At 36.6% G+C, this 19,469-nt stretch overlaps 4 protein-coding genes across 4 annotated transcripts; all 4 read left to right on the top strand.

Annotated features, from left to right (window-relative positions):
* Positions 1 to 331: 331 nt before the first annotated feature.
* On the top strand, positions 332 to 2,738 carry LOC115767481. Its single transcript, XM_030711785.1, has 9 exons — positions 332 to 429; positions 562 to 871; positions 931 to 1,094; positions 1,155 to 1,337; positions 1,394 to 1,603; positions 1,665 to 1,841; positions 1,895 to 2,181; positions 2,245 to 2,390; positions 2,454 to 2,738. Exons 2-9 carry the CDS (start codon positions 595 to 597, stop codon positions 2,711 to 2,713), a joined length of 1,704 nt encoding a protein of 567 aa, XP_030567645.1. The 5' UTR covers positions 332 to 429; positions 562 to 594; the 3' UTR covers positions 2,714 to 2,738.
* Positions 2,739 to 4,275: 1,537 nt separating this feature from the next.
* On the top strand, positions 4,276 to 6,575 carry LOC115767483. The gene is made up of 8 exons (XM_030711790.1): positions 4,276 to 4,604; positions 4,661 to 4,824; positions 4,889 to 5,071; positions 5,123 to 5,332; positions 5,390 to 5,566; positions 5,622 to 5,908; positions 5,963 to 6,108; positions 6,182 to 6,575. Exons 1-8 carry the CDS (start codon positions 4,322 to 4,324, stop codon positions 6,439 to 6,441), a joined length of 1,710 nt encoding a protein of 569 aa, XP_030567650.1. The 5' UTR covers positions 4,276 to 4,321; the 3' UTR covers positions 6,442 to 6,575.
* A 560-nt stretch (positions 6,576 to 7,135) lies between these two features.
* Positions 7,136 to 9,922, top strand: LOC115767473. The gene is made up of 8 exons (XM_030711778.1): positions 7,136 to 7,521; positions 7,574 to 7,737; positions 7,818 to 8,000; positions 8,060 to 8,269; positions 8,332 to 8,508; positions 8,872 to 9,155; positions 9,217 to 9,362; positions 9,533 to 9,922. The coding sequence occupies exons 1-8, from the start codon at positions 7,245 to 7,247 to the stop codon at positions 9,844 to 9,846; spliced, it is 1,755 nt and encodes a 584-aa protein (XP_030567638.1). The 5' UTR covers positions 7,136 to 7,244; the 3' UTR covers positions 9,847 to 9,922.
* A 6,322-nt stretch (positions 9,923 to 16,244) lies between these two features.
* LOC115767478 lies at positions 16,245 to 16,710 on the top strand. The gene has a single exon (XM_030711782.1). It carries the CDS (start codon positions 16,301 to 16,303, stop codon positions 16,532 to 16,534), a length of 234 nt encoding a protein of 77 aa, XP_030567642.1. The 5' UTR covers positions 16,245 to 16,300; the 3' UTR covers positions 16,535 to 16,710.
* Positions 16,711 to 19,469: the final 2,759 nt, after the last annotated feature.

Raw genomic sequence — 19,469 nt, 5'->3', positions numbered from 1 at the left:
CGTTTGAATGAAGTTATGGAAGAAAGAGTTTGGAATAAGTCCGCCTTTTTAAAAGCTCAAGAAGAAAGTTCTAAGCCAGCCAGCCTGTGCCGGTATTTAATGCTTTGGGGAACCAATTTTGATAATTAAAATGATAATTATATTCCCAGTTCCTGGCAGTATTAAAAAATTTGTAGAATTTTCAAGCAAATAATAAATAAGTTTTTTGGAAAATGTGTTGTATTTGAAAAATTTGTTGTACATTTTGTCGAGGCGAAAAACTTCATTTGCCTCACAATTTTTCATTTTTAATATTGTTCAGTTGCTGGACGGCAGCACTGTGTTGTTTTTTTTTCCTCAGTTTTCTAAATAATTTTGAATTTTCTTATATTTTTTTATACTTTTATATAAATTGAAAGTGGAAATTACATCAAGCCTATTTTATGCAAGGTAAATCACTATAAGGGATGGTTATATGTCTTATTTACGTGTCATTTAATTTGATACAAAATTTGCGAGCTATACATTTTAAAATATAATAACAAAAACCAATCCAAGCTAAAACCAATGTACTCTTCATAGTCTTATAGACGATATTTATTTGAAACATTTAAAATGAAATCAATTGTGGGCTATGTGCCCAAAATGGATACTGGCGAGGCTTTGCCGGCCTGGATGAAATTTGACTGGAATTCAAAAGTTCAGCATGATATCTATAGAGACTGGGGCACATATTACTCCAATCGGCGGCGAGAAACTTATGCCTTGTACTACTTAACACAGGCATTAAGCCTGGATGAACATGATTGGTCCACACTTTACAGACGCAGCTTGACCCTTGGCAAGGCAGCGCAGATCGAGGAAGCACTAGCGGATGCTATAAAAGCGGCTGGTAAATCTATAAGCAAATAAATTGTTTAATAAATCTCAATCTAGCCCATGTTCAAATAGACATTGCTATGCAGAAAAAAGGACCCAATTGCCCCATTAATCTACAAATATGCGATGCGCTATTTGAGCTTAACCGTTTCGAGAAATGTCATGTTGAGCTACACAACAATATAAGACGTTTTATGGGTGTTAAGACGCAAACTTTTGAAAAGCGTCGCGTAGTGGTGAGTTCTAGATTAGTTGAAGAGTTATAGAACTATTTTCAACAAAGTACTTTGTCCCAGGTTGAAGAGATCATAAAAGATGTCAAAGATAAGGCCCTGTCTTTATTTTATCTGAAAAACTTTAGGCTGGTGGAACGCGTCAGTGCCACTATCAAAGCAAAAGAAATGTTAGATCATCGTCCCTTGTGGAAGATATTGAAAGAGCTCGATAAGTGCGATATATTGAGCATTCCTGAAGAAGAAGTGAGTGTTGATTAGGATTGGGTATTCAATTTTCTCTAAATAATATATCTGAACAGGAAGAGATTTTATCTCCACTGGAAATAGCACGCAGAAAGCGTGCCTTTAATGTGATACATCAGACCTATCTGAATGACTCGTGGTATGATGTGCTATTCATGAAAAACTTGCGCAAGAATCCCAATTTGCTGCTAGATCAGTGCAAGAATTCCAGACCCTTTCTGGAAACACTGTCTAATAAGCAATATGATATTGTTCGGCGTTTTATGGTTAGTATCGAGTCAATAATCCAACATAAACTGAGCTAATTTAAAATGCATTTATTGATAGAAAATGATTCATTGCCGCACTCCGCTTTACTTGATAAGCTTCTTGAAGTACTCAAATAAGAAAATGTTGGAAAGGAATAAGGAAGCGTATCTATACCGCATACAATACCAGACACATCGCAATATGATTGCTGATCTAAGACAGATTCGTAAGCTGCGAAAGGAAAAGGATGTCAAGGTATTAAACAAAACTATTATTTTCTCTACACCTCTACTTGAATATTTTGTTAGCGTCTCGCAATATACGTTGAGAAAATAATGGGTGATTATTATGTGACGAAAACAAATCGAGTCATGTGTTGGAGATTTGAATTCTTCAATGAGGTCTATAACACCATGGCTCTGACACTTGCCGAGCAATATTTTTTGCCCAAGTATTTCAGGGCCGAAAAACATTCATTTAGGGAAGTGTTACAGCTGCCCTTGGATAAATTCAAAGATAACCCGCCATTTGTATTTGGGGATCGTTCGACGCATCAAGATGGTGACCTTGTGGATCCCGTAGCGGTGAGAGAAAGGTAATTGTAATAAATTGAACCTCTAATGGACAAATTTAAAACTAAATTATGCACTGCATTTAGGAAGCTAATTATACGCCTCGAAAAACGCATTCGATTTGCAAAATATTCGATCGAAAAATGTTACCTATACCATCGCATAGCCAGCGTTCACTTGAGCCAGTTACACTACGACGAATGTTGTTTGAATGCGCGCAGAGCTATCAAAGGTGAAAAAATAATAATGATCAAAATCATTTTTGTCTAATACAAATTTTCAACTTGGCTTTTAGAATGTCAAAACTGCAACAGCCTTATCTGGAAGTTCCTGAGTGTTTTGCAATTAATCATGGCGAATGCACTGCAGCACAAAGTGGAAAAGATTAAAGAGGCTGTCGATGAGGCATTGCCAATTGCCCTGCAGCTAAAGTCGCCGGAGCTAGTTAACTTTGTGGATGTCTGTTTCTACTATACTGAGGAGCAGGTGGCCAAGAAGGCCAACTCCATTCAAAGTCAGAGAGCCAGCAAGGCATCCACTTTATCTACGTTATAAATTTAATTAATTAATAAAATAATATTATCGACACAGTTACGAGTTTTTCAGTAAAGGGTTCCCGGCCAGTTGCAAATATTCCGGCTTCCTTCTATATATAAATATAAACATAAATACAAACACAAACCCAGGATCCCAGTCCGTTTACTAAGCTTTTTAAGCAACAACTACGCTACTTCCCTTAGCTGTTGTGAAATTTTCAAGACTAAGACATGACAAGTCAAATGACATGACCAAAAAAGTGAAATATTGTTGATCTCCGTATGGCAAATGAGGGACGGCTTACTTATTAAGTCTGCGGTATCCAGCTCTTAAAATCTTCGAGCTATGCCCAATTCCCAAAATCGATTGTTATGGGAGAAGTGTGAACGCAATTTGACCTTTAGCCTGTGTGACAAGCCAATTGTGCGATGCTTAGAACTTTCAAAAAAATGATTGTCGCATTTTTAACAAATTTATTTTAAAACAAGAAAGAACGACTATTATCGGCACGCCGAAGATCTAATACCCTTGCAGACCCAACCTTTTCATAATGCTCATAGTGCTTTGCCCGTATCTAAGAAGTACAGGGAAACTAGTAAATGCTGAGTTTGGATAAGATATCTTGGTGACCAAAACAGGTTTTTAATCAAAAACCTGGCTTTCGACCGATCGTACCTATGGCAGCTATATGATATAGTGGTCCGATCTTAATAGGATTTTGCATATATATGAGGAGCATAGTAAAACTAATAAATGCCGAGCTTGGTCGAGATATCTTGCAAAACAAAATGTTTTTTCAAACAACTTAATTTTCGACCGATCGTTCCGATCGAAGCTATATAATATAGTCCGATTTGGCTGGTTATGAGATATTTGCTGCATGCAACAGTAATAGGGACTTCTGCAAAGTTTCATAAAGATAGCTTTAAAACTGAGAGACCAGTTCGCATAGAAACACACAGTCGGACAGACGGAGATGGCTATATCGACTCGTTACATACATTTACACAAATACATAGTAAACGTTTTACCCATTTTCAATAAGTTCAGGGTATAAGAAAATAAAATGTTTCATCTAGAATGCTTTGTAATACTTGTCGTAAGTTATGTTTACCAAACAAATGATGGAAAAATACAAAAGCATATTAAACTTAGGGGAGCAGAACCTGTATAAAAATGTCAAAATCATAGAAGTCTTTAAAAAAACCATAAAATATTTAAAACAAATACATATACGGAAAGAAAACAAATAAAAGTCTTAAGAAAATCCATAAAATATTTAAAACAAATAAATATACGGAAAGAAAACAAATAAAAGTCTAAAAAAAATCCATAAAATATTTACAACAAATAAATAAACGGAAAAAAAAACAAATAAAAGTCTAAAAAAAATCCATAAAATATTTACAACAAATAAATAAACGGAAAGAAACCAAATAAAAGTCTAAAAAAAATCCATAAAATCTTTAAAACAAATCAATAAACGGAAAGAAAACAAATAAAAGTCTAAAAAAATCCATAAAATCTTTAAAACAAATAAATAAACGGAAAGAAAACAAAAAAAAGTCTTAAAAAAATCAATAAAATCTTTAAAACAAATAAATAAACGGAAAGAACACAAATACAATGGCTTCAATTAATTTGACCCCCGTACCGCAGGCATCTGGCATTGCAGAAGCTGTACCTGTGTGGCTGAAAATGGACTGGAGTCCAGATATACAACACAATATCTTCAGAGACTGGGGCGCATACTACTTCAGTCGACGCAGAGAGAATACGGCAATATATTACTATAACAAGGCAATGGAACTTGTAAACGAGGATTATATAACGCTCTTTCGACGAAGTCAAGCTCGGCGCCAGGCAGCACAGATTAATGGAGCATTGAGCGATGCCAGACTGGCTTCAAGTAGGTCGTAATATTTATTTATGGTCAAAACTTTCTGTATGTCTGCATATTCCTAGCAATGGCCAACGTAAAAATGGGACCAAATGCGCCCATTAGGCTACAAATATGCGATGCTCTACTTGATCTGAACAATTTTGAACTCAGCGATATGAAATTGCATGACAATGCACGACAGTTTGTTGGCGCCAAGTCGAGTCTTTTCCATAAGCGTCTCTTGGTGGTATGGAACAACATAATGGAAGACATCGGAACTATTAAAAGGTTTTCAATATTTTTTTTTTTAGGTTGAAGCTATTATTAAGGATGTCACTGGGCGCGCCATGTCTCTGTTCTTCTTAAAAAACCACAAGCTGGTTCAACAGGCGTGCGATTTGTACAAAGCTTCTCTTATTAAAGATACGCGTCCCATGTGGAAGATATTGCGGGACCAGCAAAAATGCGATATACTTAGCATACCAGAAATTAAGGTAAATAACTTTTAAATTGACCCCAACCGGAACTACAACTACTGTCATTAGGAAGTGCTTTTGTCACCACTGGAAAAAGCGCGCCGAAGACGCGCATTTAATGTTATTCATCAGACCTATTTAAATGACTCCTGGGTTGATGTTCTTTTTATGAAAGAGTTACGTAACAATCCCAATTTGCTGCTAGATCAATGCAAGCGTTCCAAGAGATTGCTTCAGATACTGTCCGTTGAGAAATATGATGTTGTCAGACAGTTTATAGTGAGTTACAATCAGAAGCTCCTGAAAACCTTAACTATAAAAACCATTTGTTGATAGAAAATGATGTATTCCCGTAGTCCTTTTTACTATGTGAATTACGTAAAGTTTACAAACAAGAAAATTTTGGAGAAGAATAAGGAGGCGTATCTTTTCCGAATACAATACCAGACACATCGCAACATGATTGCAGATCTAAAAGAGATTCGAAAGCTGCGAAAGGAAAAGGACGTCAAGGTATTAAAAAACAATTCTATTTATTTTTTAATGCTTAATTATTTGCGTGGTTTAGAGTCTCACGGAGTATGTTGAGAAAATTATGGGCGATTATTATGTGACCAAAACGAATCGTGTCATGTGCTGGAAATTTGAATTCTTCAATGAGGTATACAATAATTTAGCTCTGGCTTTATGTGAACAGTATCGTGTGCCAAAAAATTTTCGATATAATTCCACATCAATGTATCGACTGTTGCATTTGCCGCTGGATAAAGCCAAAGAACCTGTACCATTTGTTTTTGGAGACCGTTCGACATATCAAGATGGTAGTTTCAATGATCCCACAGCGCTTAGCTCAAGGTAAGTGCGAAAACTAGCTCGAAATATACTTAAGATTAATTAATTGTTTAAAAGGAAGCTGATTACGCGCCTGGAAAAGCGCATACGATTTGCAAAATATTCGATTGAGAAATGTTATCTACTCCATCAGATTGCAAGCATTCATTTGTCCCAGGGACGATATGATGAATCCTGTTTAAATGCTCGCAAGGCTATCAAAGGTCGGCTATAAGCACTGCAGCTATGCAACTCTATTAAACTTATTATTTATATATTTGTCCTCATTATGTTTAGAAACTCACAACTGCAACAGCTTGATATGGAAGTTCCTCAGCGTTATGCAAAAGGTGAAGGCATATTGCATGCAGAAGAAAGTGGAAAAAACTAAGGACTCCTTGGAGAAGGCTATACCTTTAGGCGATACACTGAAGAATCCACCGCTGGCCAATTTTTTGGAGGTCTGCTTGGCCTGCAGTTTGGAGGATACTGCAATTAAGGCAAGCTTAATGCCATCTCAACGCCCGAGCGCGATGTCAACCTTAACCTCAAACTAATTTATATGTTTGCACAATTTTCGATATTTATATATGAAGTCGTACATTTCACTTATGTTATAACCTTTACACAATGTGATTTCCATTTCGGAATGCTGCACAACCGAAGTAAAACATACATAAATATATGTTCTCTAACAAGCTAGAAAACTTGACACATATTTATTTGTTAGACTGTACAGATTGATTTGAGACTCTGTTGTGCCCTGGTTTATATAGGCATAGATCGAACTTCTTTTTTTTGAAGATAATCGAACTCGTAAGTTGCGTTAACTAGAAAGAAATTTTAATCTCTTATGTGCAAACTATTATTAATACTGGACTATTGCGCCATTTATCTATATCATTAACGACCAGGAATAATCGGCCAGATATGAACGTTTTTCTATGAATATAACGTAATGTGGCCAATTTAATAACTATAGTACAATTCTTATAGATTTCTGCATGCAACTTTGCTTGGCTCATTAAAAACATTTACTTTTTCGGATAAGAAAAAATAAATATTGATATTTTTAAAAATTTTAATAAAGCTTATAGCTATCAACTCTTGATGGCTTCGTTAAGATACGCATTACTTTTTGTTTGAGTGACAGAAATATACAAAAAATATTTCCAATCTAGAAGTCTTTGATCTTGTATATATATATTTCCTGGTACTGGCTTTATGTTCAACGATTCAGTAGCATTACACAAACAGAGGGAAACAGTTCACAAAAACACAAAATATTACATTTTTATACATTATTTCGCTGCTTTATACTTTTATAAGGTCTCAGTACATCTAAGATTCACTTGCAATAATGACTTCGATTGTGGGTTATGTGCCGCCCGCGACTCTGGAGGGCGTAGTCGCCATTTGGAATAAATTTGACTGGAGTCCGGAAATAGAACATGATATCTATAGAGACTGGGGCACATACTATTTCAATCGTCGCAGAGAGAACTTCGCCTTATACTATTATACCAAGGCATTGGATATTGATAGATCCGATTATCTAACACTCTATCGACGCAGTCAGGTGCAGCGCAAGGCGGCACGCATTGAACAGGCACTGAATGATGCCCGAGCTGCTGCAAGTGAGTTAGAAAATTGAATATCTACAGAGTACTTAATTTTTGGATTGCATAGAGATTGGCTCGGCGCAGCGCGGTCCAATTTGTCCCATCAATTTGCAAATATGCGATGCGCTCTTTGAACTCAACCAGTTCGAGACCAGCGCCTGTGAACTGCACGACAATATTCGAAGTTTTATGGGTGTCAAGTCCAGAAACTTTTCCAAGCGACTCATGGTGGTAAGTTGTCCTAATTGCAGGAATATACATACATGTGTATACATACATCCACTATATATACAGTCGTCTAACCCACATAGGTGAATGATGTCATCAAAGATGTTACTGACAAATCAATGTCGCTGTTCTTTTTAAAAAATCTCAAACTAATACAACGCGTCAGCGAGATCAACAAAGCGAAGGGTTTTGTAGACACGCGTCCCTTGTGGAAGATATTGAGGGATCAGGAGAAATGCGATGTGCTAAGCATACCCGAAACGGTGGTACGTATTGGGAACTTTTGTTTTCCTACATAGACAGCATTGAACAGCTCCCGCTTTAGGAAGAGGTCCTGTCGCCACTGGAAATAGCTCGCAGAGCTCGTGCTTTTAATGTTATACACCAAAACTATCTGAATGATTCTTGGTATGATGTGCTATTCATGAAGAATCTACGCAAGAACCCCAGTTTGCTGCTGGATCAATGCAAGCGTTCAAAAAGCTTTTTGCAAACGCTCGCCTTTAAACAGTACGAGATTATTAGACAGTTTATTGTCAGTATCAGTTAGGAAGCTACTATATCATACCATATTAATCGACAACTATTTCCGTACAGAAAATGTTACAAAGTCGCAGTCCCCAGTATTATGTTAGCTACCTAAAGTATCCCAACAAGAAAATGCTGGAGAAAAATCGAGAAGCATATCTATTCCGCATACAATACCAGACACATCGCAATATGATTGCAGATCTGAGACATATACGAAAGCTGCGAAAGGCCAAGGATGTCAAGGTATGTCAACAATATATAATTGGAGTGCCGAAGATTCAATACCCTTGCACACATATGGAATTTGTATGGTATATAAAGTGTGAGGTGGAATAACATTATATAGGCAGAGTAGAGCTCATGCCGAGTTTGGATAGGGTATCTTAATTTCCACGAGTTATGCTTAAAATGCCAAAATCGATACTTATCGATATTAAGGCCATTTGAGCTTAGGCGGTGTATTTCTATATCGAATTTATAGATTTATGGAATGGAGGCAGGTTTAACTCATAATTTAATTTGAAATTAAGAAGTCTCGAAATCCGCTATCGCTTACAAATACTCTATAATTTAAATTTTCTATCTATCATATGGATATCCTTATAGAGCCTCTCCGCGTATGTCGAGAAAGTGATGGGAGATTATTATGTGACCAAAACGAATCGTGTCATGTGCTGGAAATTTGAGTTCACAAATGAGGTATACAATACCTTGGCCCTGGCTCTTTGCGAACAGTATTCCATCCCGAAGCGCTTTAAAATGTCATCAAGGCCCATTTTTCAGCTGTTGATGTTGCCATTGGATAAGATAAAAGATATTGCACCCTTTGTATTCGGCGATCGTTCAACTTACCAAGAAGGCGATGACGATACCGAAGGAAGGAAATTCCGGTATAAAGCAAAAGATCGATTAATTAACAAAAAAAAAATAAATGATCTATGATTAATTTAGGAGAATGGTTTCCCGCCTGGAGAAACGCATAAGATTTGCAAAGTTCTCAATCGAGAAGTGTTATCTACTCCATCAAATAGCCGCCGCCCATTTGGCCCAGCTGCATTACGATGAATGCTGTTTTAATGCGCGCAAAGCTATGAAAGGTGCGATTAAATATGATATATATATATATATATATATATAGAATATAGAATATATATATAGAATATATATATATATATATATATATATATATATATATATTATATACATTATATATATTATATATATGTATGTATCTAAAAAGTAATATTTCGATTTCTAACGCATTTAGAAAGTCAGAACTGCAACAGCGCAATATGGAAGTTTCTCGGGATAATACAAATAATCAAGGCAAACACTATGCAGCATAAGGTGGAGCGCACCAAAGAGGCTTTGGAGGAGGCAGTGCCAATTGTCAAACAGCTCGATTCCCCAAATCTTATCAAGTTTATAAATACCTGTCTATCTTCTGCAGAGGACGAGTATTCCAGAAAAATCAGCTCAATAGCTAGTCAACGGGCCAGCAAGGCTTCGACGACGTATTCGGCACAGGGTGTTGACTCTGGACTAAATGAAAGTACGCATGTTTTGGATACGCTTCAATAGAAGATGTACTCACGACTTAATTGAAATGTGAATGTGTAAAAAAAAGATTAAATAAACTTTTGCCCATAACAAAAATGAAAGAGCCAAAATTATGCAAAGCAGTTAGTAACGTGTTTTTACAATGCTCTATTAAAAAAACGGATGGCAGAGCTTTTGACACCTGCAAGTTTTTAGGACATTTGCAAATACCTGCAGCATTTAGCATTTAGTCTTCCCATGTGCGGATAAGGGAAATCTATTTGACAATTTTGCATAGCTTTATACAATAGCCTGATTCTAGCGGCGAATTTTTTATATTTGCAACAGTGAAACGGGTATTTTAAGAATCCTATTCGATAATTTAACATACAGCACTGATATGCCCGATTGGACTATGTTTATGCAGGAGTAGTATTTAAGAAGTCACCTCATCAAGGTCAATCGGGGGAGCATTGTGGACAAAATGTGTTTCCATTTGTAGCTGTTTTACCGCTAAACAGATTTAGTTTATAGCAGCGCTATCTTTGTGGCCGCCCATTAACTGGTCTCTCGTGTGATAGCAGCTTTTATTTTAGCCTACATTTAAACGAACACACAGACACACACACACGTGTGCATTTGAGGGGAAAAATATATACCTGGAAAAGCGGCGTCGTAAAAATTCTATCAACTCGATTAAATTATAACAAGTGGATTTTCATGTTTTTGTGTCGCATTTATGGGTTTTTATTGTGCTAATTTTATGCGCAAGCCAAAGAAGGCAGCGCGACTGAAGCGAGTTCCTTAAGAATATGCGACACAGTCACACACACACACACACACACACAGACACACGCACACTCACATACAGGCACACACACATACACACACAGCTAGATAGGCACCTGCAATAATACTTGGCACACATTTAGTGGCAGCATTTAGTGGCACATTGCGGTTCCAACGATGGCGCTGAAGTTCATCCTTGGGACATTGCCACGTTGCTGTTGTCGCAGTTGTTCTGTATTTTTTAGGCGCCTGTTTTGTGTGTGTATGTGGGTGTGCGTGTGTGTGGCGCCACACTTGGCAAAGTTTTTGGCCTACCTGCCGCTAACCGCTCACCTGTTAGCCAAACCGCCCATACTCGTGTGCTGCTGCCGTCGCCTTTTGTCTTATCAGACTTTTGGCGCGCATGTGTTTATGCCACAAATGGCACTTTTGCGGCAGCGCATTTTATTTTTTTACTGCCACTTTTCGCCATTTTGGTTTATCATTTTTGTATGTTTTGTTTCTAGTTAGTTGGGCGTGGCCCTGGCCCGCGCCATATTATAAATAAGTGTATTACAGTCAGCGAAATGCGTGCCATACAATGCCCTTCCGGGGTGCGATGCTTGAGGCAATGCGAGAGTGAAATCTGCATGGAAATTGATTTTGTTTTTTGTCTTTCAGAATCGTTTCGCAGAGGTTCTAAGAATTAATAAAATTAATATTTAAGAAATGGACCTACAAAAATATTTTTACGAATATCGAAAAAAATAAAAGCTTGATTATACATATTTATTTATATTATTATATATTAGTATTATATTTATTTTGTATTATATTCTGTTGATTATGTAGACCAGTTATTAAGCATTTTTATCAGACCTGGACATATTTTAAACATTTGAAAGCCTCGAATAATAGGAATTGGAGAAATATAAGCGGACTTCAGGTTCTGAGCTGACTTTCACAGATTTCGTAGCTTTTGATTGGAAAATTTAATTTATTTATTTATATTTATACCTAATATTACATACAAAAATCTATACATATATTTATTATATATTCCTCAAAATATAAGTCTGCCCTGTTCGACTTTCCCGGCAAGCGCTGCTGCAAGTCTCATATTTTCCTGCTAACCAAAATTTCCGATTTGAATCCTTTTAGCTACTTTAACATCTCCTTTAGTGCCTGACATTTCACTGTGTTTGTGTGTGTGTTAAACTAATAAGCTCCATCGAGCTGCTGTCAGTTCGAGGTAGAGCCGTAAACATTTAAATGACCGTCGAGTTGGATTTTATTGTCCAGTCGGGGCTCTGCCTAGTGGGAGCGAAAGGTGTGCAAGCAACTAATGACCCTGTATTTATATGACAGGCAAAAGTTTATAAATATTTATGGGATTTACTGTTGTTGTTGTTGTTGTTGTTGTTGCCGTTGTTGTTGCTGTCGATGTTGCTTACTTCTGGCGCAAGCTCATTTGCTTATTTTAAAATTCCGAGCAGGCGTTGTTTCATTTTTGACACCCGACAGCAAACCCGGCCAGGCCCCAAATGCTCCCCAGTTCTCCGAAGCCCGGCAAGTTCGAAGTCTCAGTCCTGTCATCGCACGTTGTTGCCATTGTCACGCACACACGTACTATATTTTTTACGCGCATATCATGCCATACACACACACACACACACACACACAAGCACACACACAATTTGATGCAGCCACAACATCAACGTTGACGCAAAGCACCCCTTTTATTTGAGAGGGCGGGAAGTTTTTTTTTCTTCCGAGGGTTTTGCTGCTGCTGCTGCTCAAGTAAATAGAATCACGTACACTAATTATCATCACCATTGCGCGCTCAAAAATATATTTTTATTAATTTAATTTCCCCCACCAACTGCCCTCTTCCCCCACCTTACTACCCCTAGTTGTGTGTAAAATTTTTAATTGAGATCTGGCATTGCGATAGAACTCTTCTCCTTACTAGCTGAATAAATTGAATGCTGTGCTCCATTCTGCATGTAAATTGCGTACTTCTGGGTAGTTTTCGATAGCTGCTTGATAATCAGTTTAGATAAGATATAATATAATTAGCCGTTATATGTTCCATTTGGGCGACACACATTGCTGCCATAGATAGTCTTAAATGTGAGTCACTCGATGAGATATATTTGTATATTGCATTATTACAGATTAACTTGCTTAGAGCGGGAATTAGCTGTAGGAAATGTTTTGTGCATTTTGGCTAGTTTTGAATGCATGTAGAATTAAGATAGCTACACATTTTTATATATATTTATAGTTTAATCTAGCCCTACTGCTGTCCGCGCAGCTATTAGCAGTTGATGCGAACGTGGTTACATATAATTGGATATACATATACTTTAATACAGGCTTGCTACAGCACATATTTGTTTAAGGTTCTTGTTCTCCTTAAATAGAGTAAAAAGTTTAACCACCAAAAAGTGTTTAAAATTGACTTCACAGATGCGTTAGGCCACTCGACACAATTGCTACCTCATTCTAAAAAGAAAAACACACGCAAAGGCTGTCAAAAAACTTATATGATAAGAGTTCCATTGTATGCTCTGACTCATAACATGACCCTCTATAGGCCCTGCACTTATAGGCCATTTAGTAGAGTTGATTAGAACTTTTACGGCTGTAATCCATCAAGTACTTGGCCCGCCTCCCGGCTCAACCTTAAAGACTTAAGGTTAGAGACTTCGCCGGATTCATCCCATCGATCTGGCCAGTTGTGTATTATGATTATGATTATGTAAGTATATCAATATAATCTTTTAAAAAAAATAAAATTATTGCACAGCTTGTTTAAGATACTAAAGCATAAACTCAATAAATATGTTTAAAAAATTGAAAAAATTTATTGAATATATCTGCAAAGAAATAAATGAAAGCAAAGTTGTTTTAATGTTGACATTTTTGATATTAAGAAACTAAGCCCCGATAAAAAATAAAAACAAAAATAATCTTTTATCTATTATTAAATTATCTATAAAATATATAGAAAGAAAACGCAAAAAAAAAAATATAAAAAAAAAAACAAAGCCAATTAAATACTTAATAAACTAAAGATAAATAAAATAAAAATAAATAAATAAATTACAAAAATAAGAAAGAAAAATATGTTAAATATGAAAACAAAATAAACAAATAATATAAAAAATAAAAACAAAGATAATATAAAATTAAAAACATAAATACAATATCTAAAAAATTTTTAAATTTTAATAGTTAAATTATTAATTAAATTTTAAAAAGGGAAAGATGTTATATATTAAAACAAAATATATTAATAAAAAACAAAATAAACAACAACAAATAAATAACATAGAAGCAAAGCTGATATTAAATTAAAAACCTAAACACAATATCTAATAAGTTTAATAAATAGTAATAAACGTCTGTTTGAAGCACTTTGATCGCGAACTATAAAATATATATAAATTATTTAGCTAACATAGACATAATCTTAACCCATTAGCTGCATCCAAATTTGGTTTTACAAGGCTTTTAGGACACAAAAGACATCAGAGCCACTTTGGCCGTTCACTGGAATTAGTTCTTTTAACTCGGCCCTATTTTTAAAAAAAACTACGTATGTATGTGCGACCTTTTTTTATAAGAAATATTAATACAGTTGGTGCAGATAACACGGCTCACTTGTCCACCCGCAGCGATAAGAGCGTAATACTGTTTTATCTACTGATAAGGCTCTAAAGGTGTACAACACTCACATGAACAGACAAAAAAAAAAAAAAACTACCGAGATTGGCAAGAGTAAAAGCTATAATAGAGCGATCTGGCATTACATGTAGTATAGAACGGTCCGTGCAACGTGCAGCAACGTCCGTCCACTCGATCGGGACTTGTGTAAAATAACAAATATAAACATATACACATAGTTCACAAATGGATCATCGCACACGTGTTGAGGTGATAAATGTGCCGCCACCAGCGGGTCCCACAACGGTCATTGTGCAGCAGCCGCCGCCCAAGGATAAGGGCTGTTGCTGTTGCCCCTGCTTGCCCTGTTGCTGTGGCTGTGGCGATTGTTGTTGCTGTTGCACGATAATGTAGGGCAACATTTGACAAGAATAACAACAAGAAGACGAAAAGGAACGAGAAGAGTAGCAACAATGAGAACTTCAAACAAAGGCGCTGCAAATCCTTTAATGCTTTACGTTAAATTAAGTTTCTATGGCTTTGTCGGGCTTGTGAAACACACACTCACACACACACACTAGACCAACACACAAACACAAACCAAACACACACATACTTTTTTCGTGCAATAAAATTTTACGATTTGTTATAAATAATGTTTTTGGTACACGAACTGTGGTTGAGCTCGGGCAACATATTGTCTTGCATAAATCTCAATGTTTTTGGCCGGCTCCAATAAAAAGCCAAATTTAATAACACCCACACACACCCACACACACACACACACACACACACACACACACACATGCGCACGCACGCCCACACAAACCGCAAAAATTTGTAGTTTTATGGCAGCCCTTTTGGCATAGCCAACCACTTGCCCAAAAACTTAGCTCACATTCCAAGTTATTATTTATATGTTTTTCAATTTGCCAATAAAACCGAAAATGTGTCAAAAAGTGCCGCCTGCTGCCATTTGATAAAACATTTTATGTGACTTTTGAGGTCTTTTCGCATTGCAACCGCAGAGCCAAAAGTTGCTTTTTTTGTTTTGGCCAAACAGCGGCTTTGACATGGGTTTCGCTATATTCGGGGCGGTTGGTGTGTTTGGGTAACCCATTCAGCGTAATTTGTGTGTACTTTTCTTTTGCTTGCTGTTTATCTAAAGCCCAAACCATATTACTCATACGCACTGTTGCACGCGAGGCGCCGCACAGTGGTAAATAGGGCGACGAAAAGTGTTTGAGAAATGCTTAAATTGTAAAACGCGTAAAATCTTAAATTGTTTCCTTTCCTTTTTTGGTAACTTTTATGAATGGTTTTCAGTTTGGTGCAACAGTATGATATATAAGATGTGCAATAGAATATTTATAAGATTTAGCTATTTTTATGGACAGGCACTTACCCTCTCTGCAATTGATAGCCTGGCTTTTAGCAGTCCTGGCTGTCATTTTTCTGCAAGAAATAATTAAATCATTAATTTCATATATTTTATATTTTATATTTATACATTTATGTTTTAAAAGTATTGTCAACAGTAGAGCTTGTAAAGTTTAATACATTTCCAGCAGACTCTTAAAAGCCCTAAAACCATTTTACAGCTGTTAACCATAATCAGAAGTGGGCCAAACTGAACCGAATATTAACAAACTTGGCTTAAGACGAAGCACAGCTTTAATAAACTTAATACATCCTTATTTATGCTCGATAACCGGGGTTTACATATATTATGTTTAATATATAAGCCTTATATTTTCTACATATAAATGAACTATAAATAAATCACAGTGAATCATAATTCGTTGAAATTCTTCCACTGTGCCCTGGGTACTCTACATTGGTTGACACTTACACAAAACTGTTTTATTATCTGAGCTCATTGATCAAATGCGGGAGCTTTAGATAAAAAAACAAAAAATTGGGTAGCCTGAGTTTACCTGGAACAACCTTTCAGCCAACCGGAATTTTAGTTGAAACGAGTTATTGCGCCGCGCAGCATAACATACATTAGTTATTGAATTTAGTTAGTCACACTCCGATATTAAACGCAAGGATCATGTACAATCCGGGATATCAAGTGGATGTCATCGATCCGTACTATCCACCGCCGGTGGAGGTTATTGAAGTAGTACGCCAACCGGCCTATCCACAGCCCGCCGTTGTCGTCGCCCAGCCTCAAACAATCTACGTGGAGGAAAATAATGGTCCTACGAGAGAACAAATGGATTGCTGCCTTATGCTGGGCGCCTGCTGTGTCATGGAAGAGTGCGGCCTGTGCGTTATATCATAATCAAGAGTTATGCTTGTTTAGAAAACATGTGCAGCAATTAAGTGTGTTTAAGAAATTCTTATTTAAATAAATATAGTTGAAAATTTAAGTGCTGGATTATGCCATTAATAAGCCCATATGTTATTTCTCAAGTGCAATTCCTGGATACAACTTATATTAATTTCTTTAAATCTTGAGCAAATAATATGAAGAACTAACAAACTTTAATATAAGTAAATTAAACATTTTTCAAAATTGGAATAAATTTACATATAATATTAATTGAAAAGTTATTTGTTGAGTAAAAACTCGGCTATAAATTATTTATAACTATCTTTTATCTTGGCCTTTTTCTGACATTTTTGATGGTCTCTGTTTTTACAATCCAGAATTGAATCATCCTGCATGCTTAATATTAGAAAAAGGATAGTTCTTCCCGCTCCCTTAAAAATAACCTTATAATTTATCAAGCTTCAATATCCAGCCCGTCGAGTGCTTCACAGTTCTGACTCAACCCAAGCATTGGCATATTTTTATATCCAACGAGTATAGTTCTTCTCAATACTTTATTTTCGACTTGCCTGATTTCTATCTACGTAGAGCTCGAGTCGTTAGTCTTTCAATTAGGCAGATGCGCATTTGAAATTTGTTTAAGTGCCTGTCACTGGCTCTCAGCCATATCATTTTGCGGCTAGAGCATTAAAGCCAACGCCCAAGTATGGCAAGTTATGACAATAATTAAAGCCAAGTCGTGTACAGTCTTAGCCAGAGTGCGACATTATGTCTTTTCTCTCCGCTGCTCTTTCGGTTCTTTTTTTGGGGGGCTGTGTAAAATGTTATTTGAAAATTTGGTGCGTTCGTCTTCGACATGGCCGCAAGAACAGGGCGTTGGTAATAAGAACGAGCAGCTAAAACCAGAAGCACATCCAGGACAACTTGAACAGCTTGGCTAACAACGGAAACAGGCCAACAGCAACAGCAACAGCAGCAACAACAACAACCACAACAGCCGGGTGCTATATGCCTTTTTAACTTGATTTAATGAGTGCAGGGAAAAACATCAACAAGAAAAATGAAATAACTGTCATTGAAGACATGAAAAAAGGGGGCGGCAATGGGTGCGGGCCGGCACGCTGCCATTGACGGTTGACTGTCTTTGAGCCAAGTCAAGAGGTGGGTGGAGAGTGCGCGCGGGGCAGGAGGCTGCGCTACTTAACTAGGAGCAAACGAGCTGCCAGACACGAAGGGTCTACGTGGAGCGGTTGGGTGTGGCACGGCGCAATTATGCAGCAAATTAACGCTTTATATTTATTAAAAGCCAGCTAACTGGAAAGGGCTTTTGTTGTTGTTGTTTGTATTTCTTTCCTTTGTTTTTTTTTTTCTTTTCGTTTTTTCGGTTTTGCCTTCGTAGTGCCAGAAAATAAAGAAAAAGTTGCCAGGCAAGTACATAAATTGTTTGACAGTTGCCAAAGTTATGGCTGGAAATATGAACTCTCATTTGGGCAAATCTATCAGCTGGTTATAATGCAGCAAATTAAAATCTATTATGATTAATATTTATGTTGATTTTATAGATGGCATACTTCTTAGGAGGTTCGAACCCTATACTTTGTGCGCAGTGTACGCCTTATTTTTTTTGTAATTTTTTATTATTATTTTTTTTTTTATTTAATATTTTTTTTTGAGAGTAATAGCAACGGAATTATTGTTTTTAATTAATTAAATATTTTTTTTTTTTAAATTTTCATCATTTTTTTTCATTTTTTTTTTCAGCGTAATAATAATTTAATTATTATTATTAATTAATTCATTTTTTAATTTTTTTGTTCAATTTTTTGTTTGTTTTTATTTTTTAATATTTATTTTTTTGAAGAGTAATATCAACTCAAATTAACAATTAAAAAAATACAAATAAAATGCGTATCGCTGCTACATTTGAGCCGGCGACTTCTCTTCTGCTAGTCCGACGCTCAGACAACGAGCTCTCTCTTATATGTATATTTGTAGATATAAATTTAATATCTTATTCATTCGCGTTCTTTTAATATCACATCTTATTTCAGTTGCATTATAATCACCTACTTATCCCGCAAATCAATTAATTTATGCCCCAGCTTAGTTCGACTCAATATTACTTTGCCATATATCTGCACAGTTTTCTTTGGCCATGTCAGCAGCTTATGCGAATACATTTGGGTCAGCAACAGCCCTCAAATAGAAAAATACAAAAACCATCTAATCATGCGCTACAAGTTGAAACTAATGCATAATTCGTGTTCTCCGCAAACAAAAGCAAGTCAATGTTTAACGAGAAGAAGTCAGCAAGAATTCAACTACCCCTCCGAATAAGACTCTTAGGGGTGGCTATGCCACACACAGTTGATACTCAGGGCTTGTTGCATTTCCTGCAAGTAATTTCGTTATGAGTTTTTGCTGTAAGGGCTGTAATCCTTATAAATGAAGCAGCAAATTTGACGCCAATGCAGCAGCATCAACGGGCTTGTATTGTAGTTTATATAGTTACTCAGGGACTTAATGCATTTGCTTGAACGAGTGGGGAGGGGGGGGCGGAGGGGGAAGCACGGTGGACCGAGGGTTGGTTAATACACGTTAATATCTTATGTTCTTCTCTCTGAAATTTTCGCTCATTTGTCAGGATTTGAGCACTGCCCGGTACACCTCCAAGAAAATTGCAATTGTATTTGTTGCTTTTGCGGGCAATGATGATTTATTTGCCACGCACGTGAAAGATTTTGGGCGCCGTCTCCTTTGTGCTGCTGGGCGGTCTGTTGGGCCTGGCTCATTAACTTTTGCTCAGTCCGAGACTCATTAAAAATAAATCCGTCATGGCAGGCGATTTTAATACGGCCATGTTAAGGCTATCAATGTCCAACTAGTTGGTCAGAGCGCAGCTTGTTAATGTCAGCTGAGAATCTATCTATCTCTGGGTTAATCA

The sequence above is a fragment of the Drosophila novamexicana genome, unplaced genomic scaffold (assembly GCF_003285875.2).
Source record: "Drosophila novamexicana strain 15010-1031.04,08,12 unplaced genomic scaffold, DnovRS2.1 tig00001395-arrow-arrow-pilon, whole genome shotgun sequence".
Taxonomy (NCBI): Eukaryota; Metazoa; Arthropoda; class Insecta; order Diptera; family Drosophilidae; genus Drosophila; species Drosophila novamexicana.
The sequence above is the reverse complement of the archived record's forward strand: the minus strand, read 5'-3'. Positions and strand labels throughout refer to the sequence as shown.

What these genes read in the sequence shown, in the direction of transcription:
- LOC115767478 (XM_030711782.1), top strand. Translation starts at nt 16,301, where the DNA reads ATGTACAATCCGGGATATCAAGTGGATGTCATCGATCCGTACTATCCA.
- LOC115767481 (XM_030711785.1), top strand. Translation starts at nt 595, where the DNA reads ATGAAATCAATTGTGGGCTATGTGCCCAAAATGGATACTGGCGAGGCT. An exon ending in TTGAAAAGCGTCGCGTAGTG is followed by an intron (nt 1,095 to 1,154) that starts GTGAGTTCTAGA and finishes ACTTTGTCCCAG; the next exon opens with GTTGAAGAGATCATAAAAGA. An exon ending in GAAAGGAAAAGGATGTCAAG is followed by an intron (nt 1,842 to 1,894) that starts GTATTAAACAAA and finishes ATATTTTGTTAG; the next exon opens with CGTCTCGCAATATACGTTGA.
- LOC115767473 (XM_030711778.1), top strand. Translation starts at nt 7,245, where the DNA reads ATGACTTCGATTGTGGGTTATGTGCCGCCCGCGACTCTGGAGGGCGTA. An exon ending in TGATGCCCGAGCTGCTGCAA is followed by an intron (nt 7,522 to 7,573) that starts GTGAGTTAGAAA and finishes TGGATTGCATAG; the next exon opens with AGATTGGCTCGGCGCAGCGC. An exon ending in TTTCCAAGCGACTCATGGTG is followed by an intron (nt 7,738 to 7,817) that starts GTAAGTTGTCCT and finishes TAACCCACATAG; the next exon opens with GTGAATGATGTCATCAAAGA.
- LOC115767483 (XM_030711790.1), top strand. Translation starts at nt 4,322, where the DNA reads ATGGCTTCAATTAATTTGACCCCCGTACCGCAGGCATCTGGCATTGCA. An exon ending in CCCACAGCGCTTAGCTCAAG is followed by an intron (nt 5,909 to 5,962) that starts GTAAGTGCGAAA and finishes ATTGTTTAAAAG; the next exon opens with GAAGCTGATTACGCGCCTGG. An exon ending in TGCTCGCAAGGCTATCAAAG is followed by an intron (nt 6,109 to 6,181) that starts GTCGGCTATAAG and finishes CATTATGTTTAG; the next exon opens with AAACTCACAACTGCAACAGC.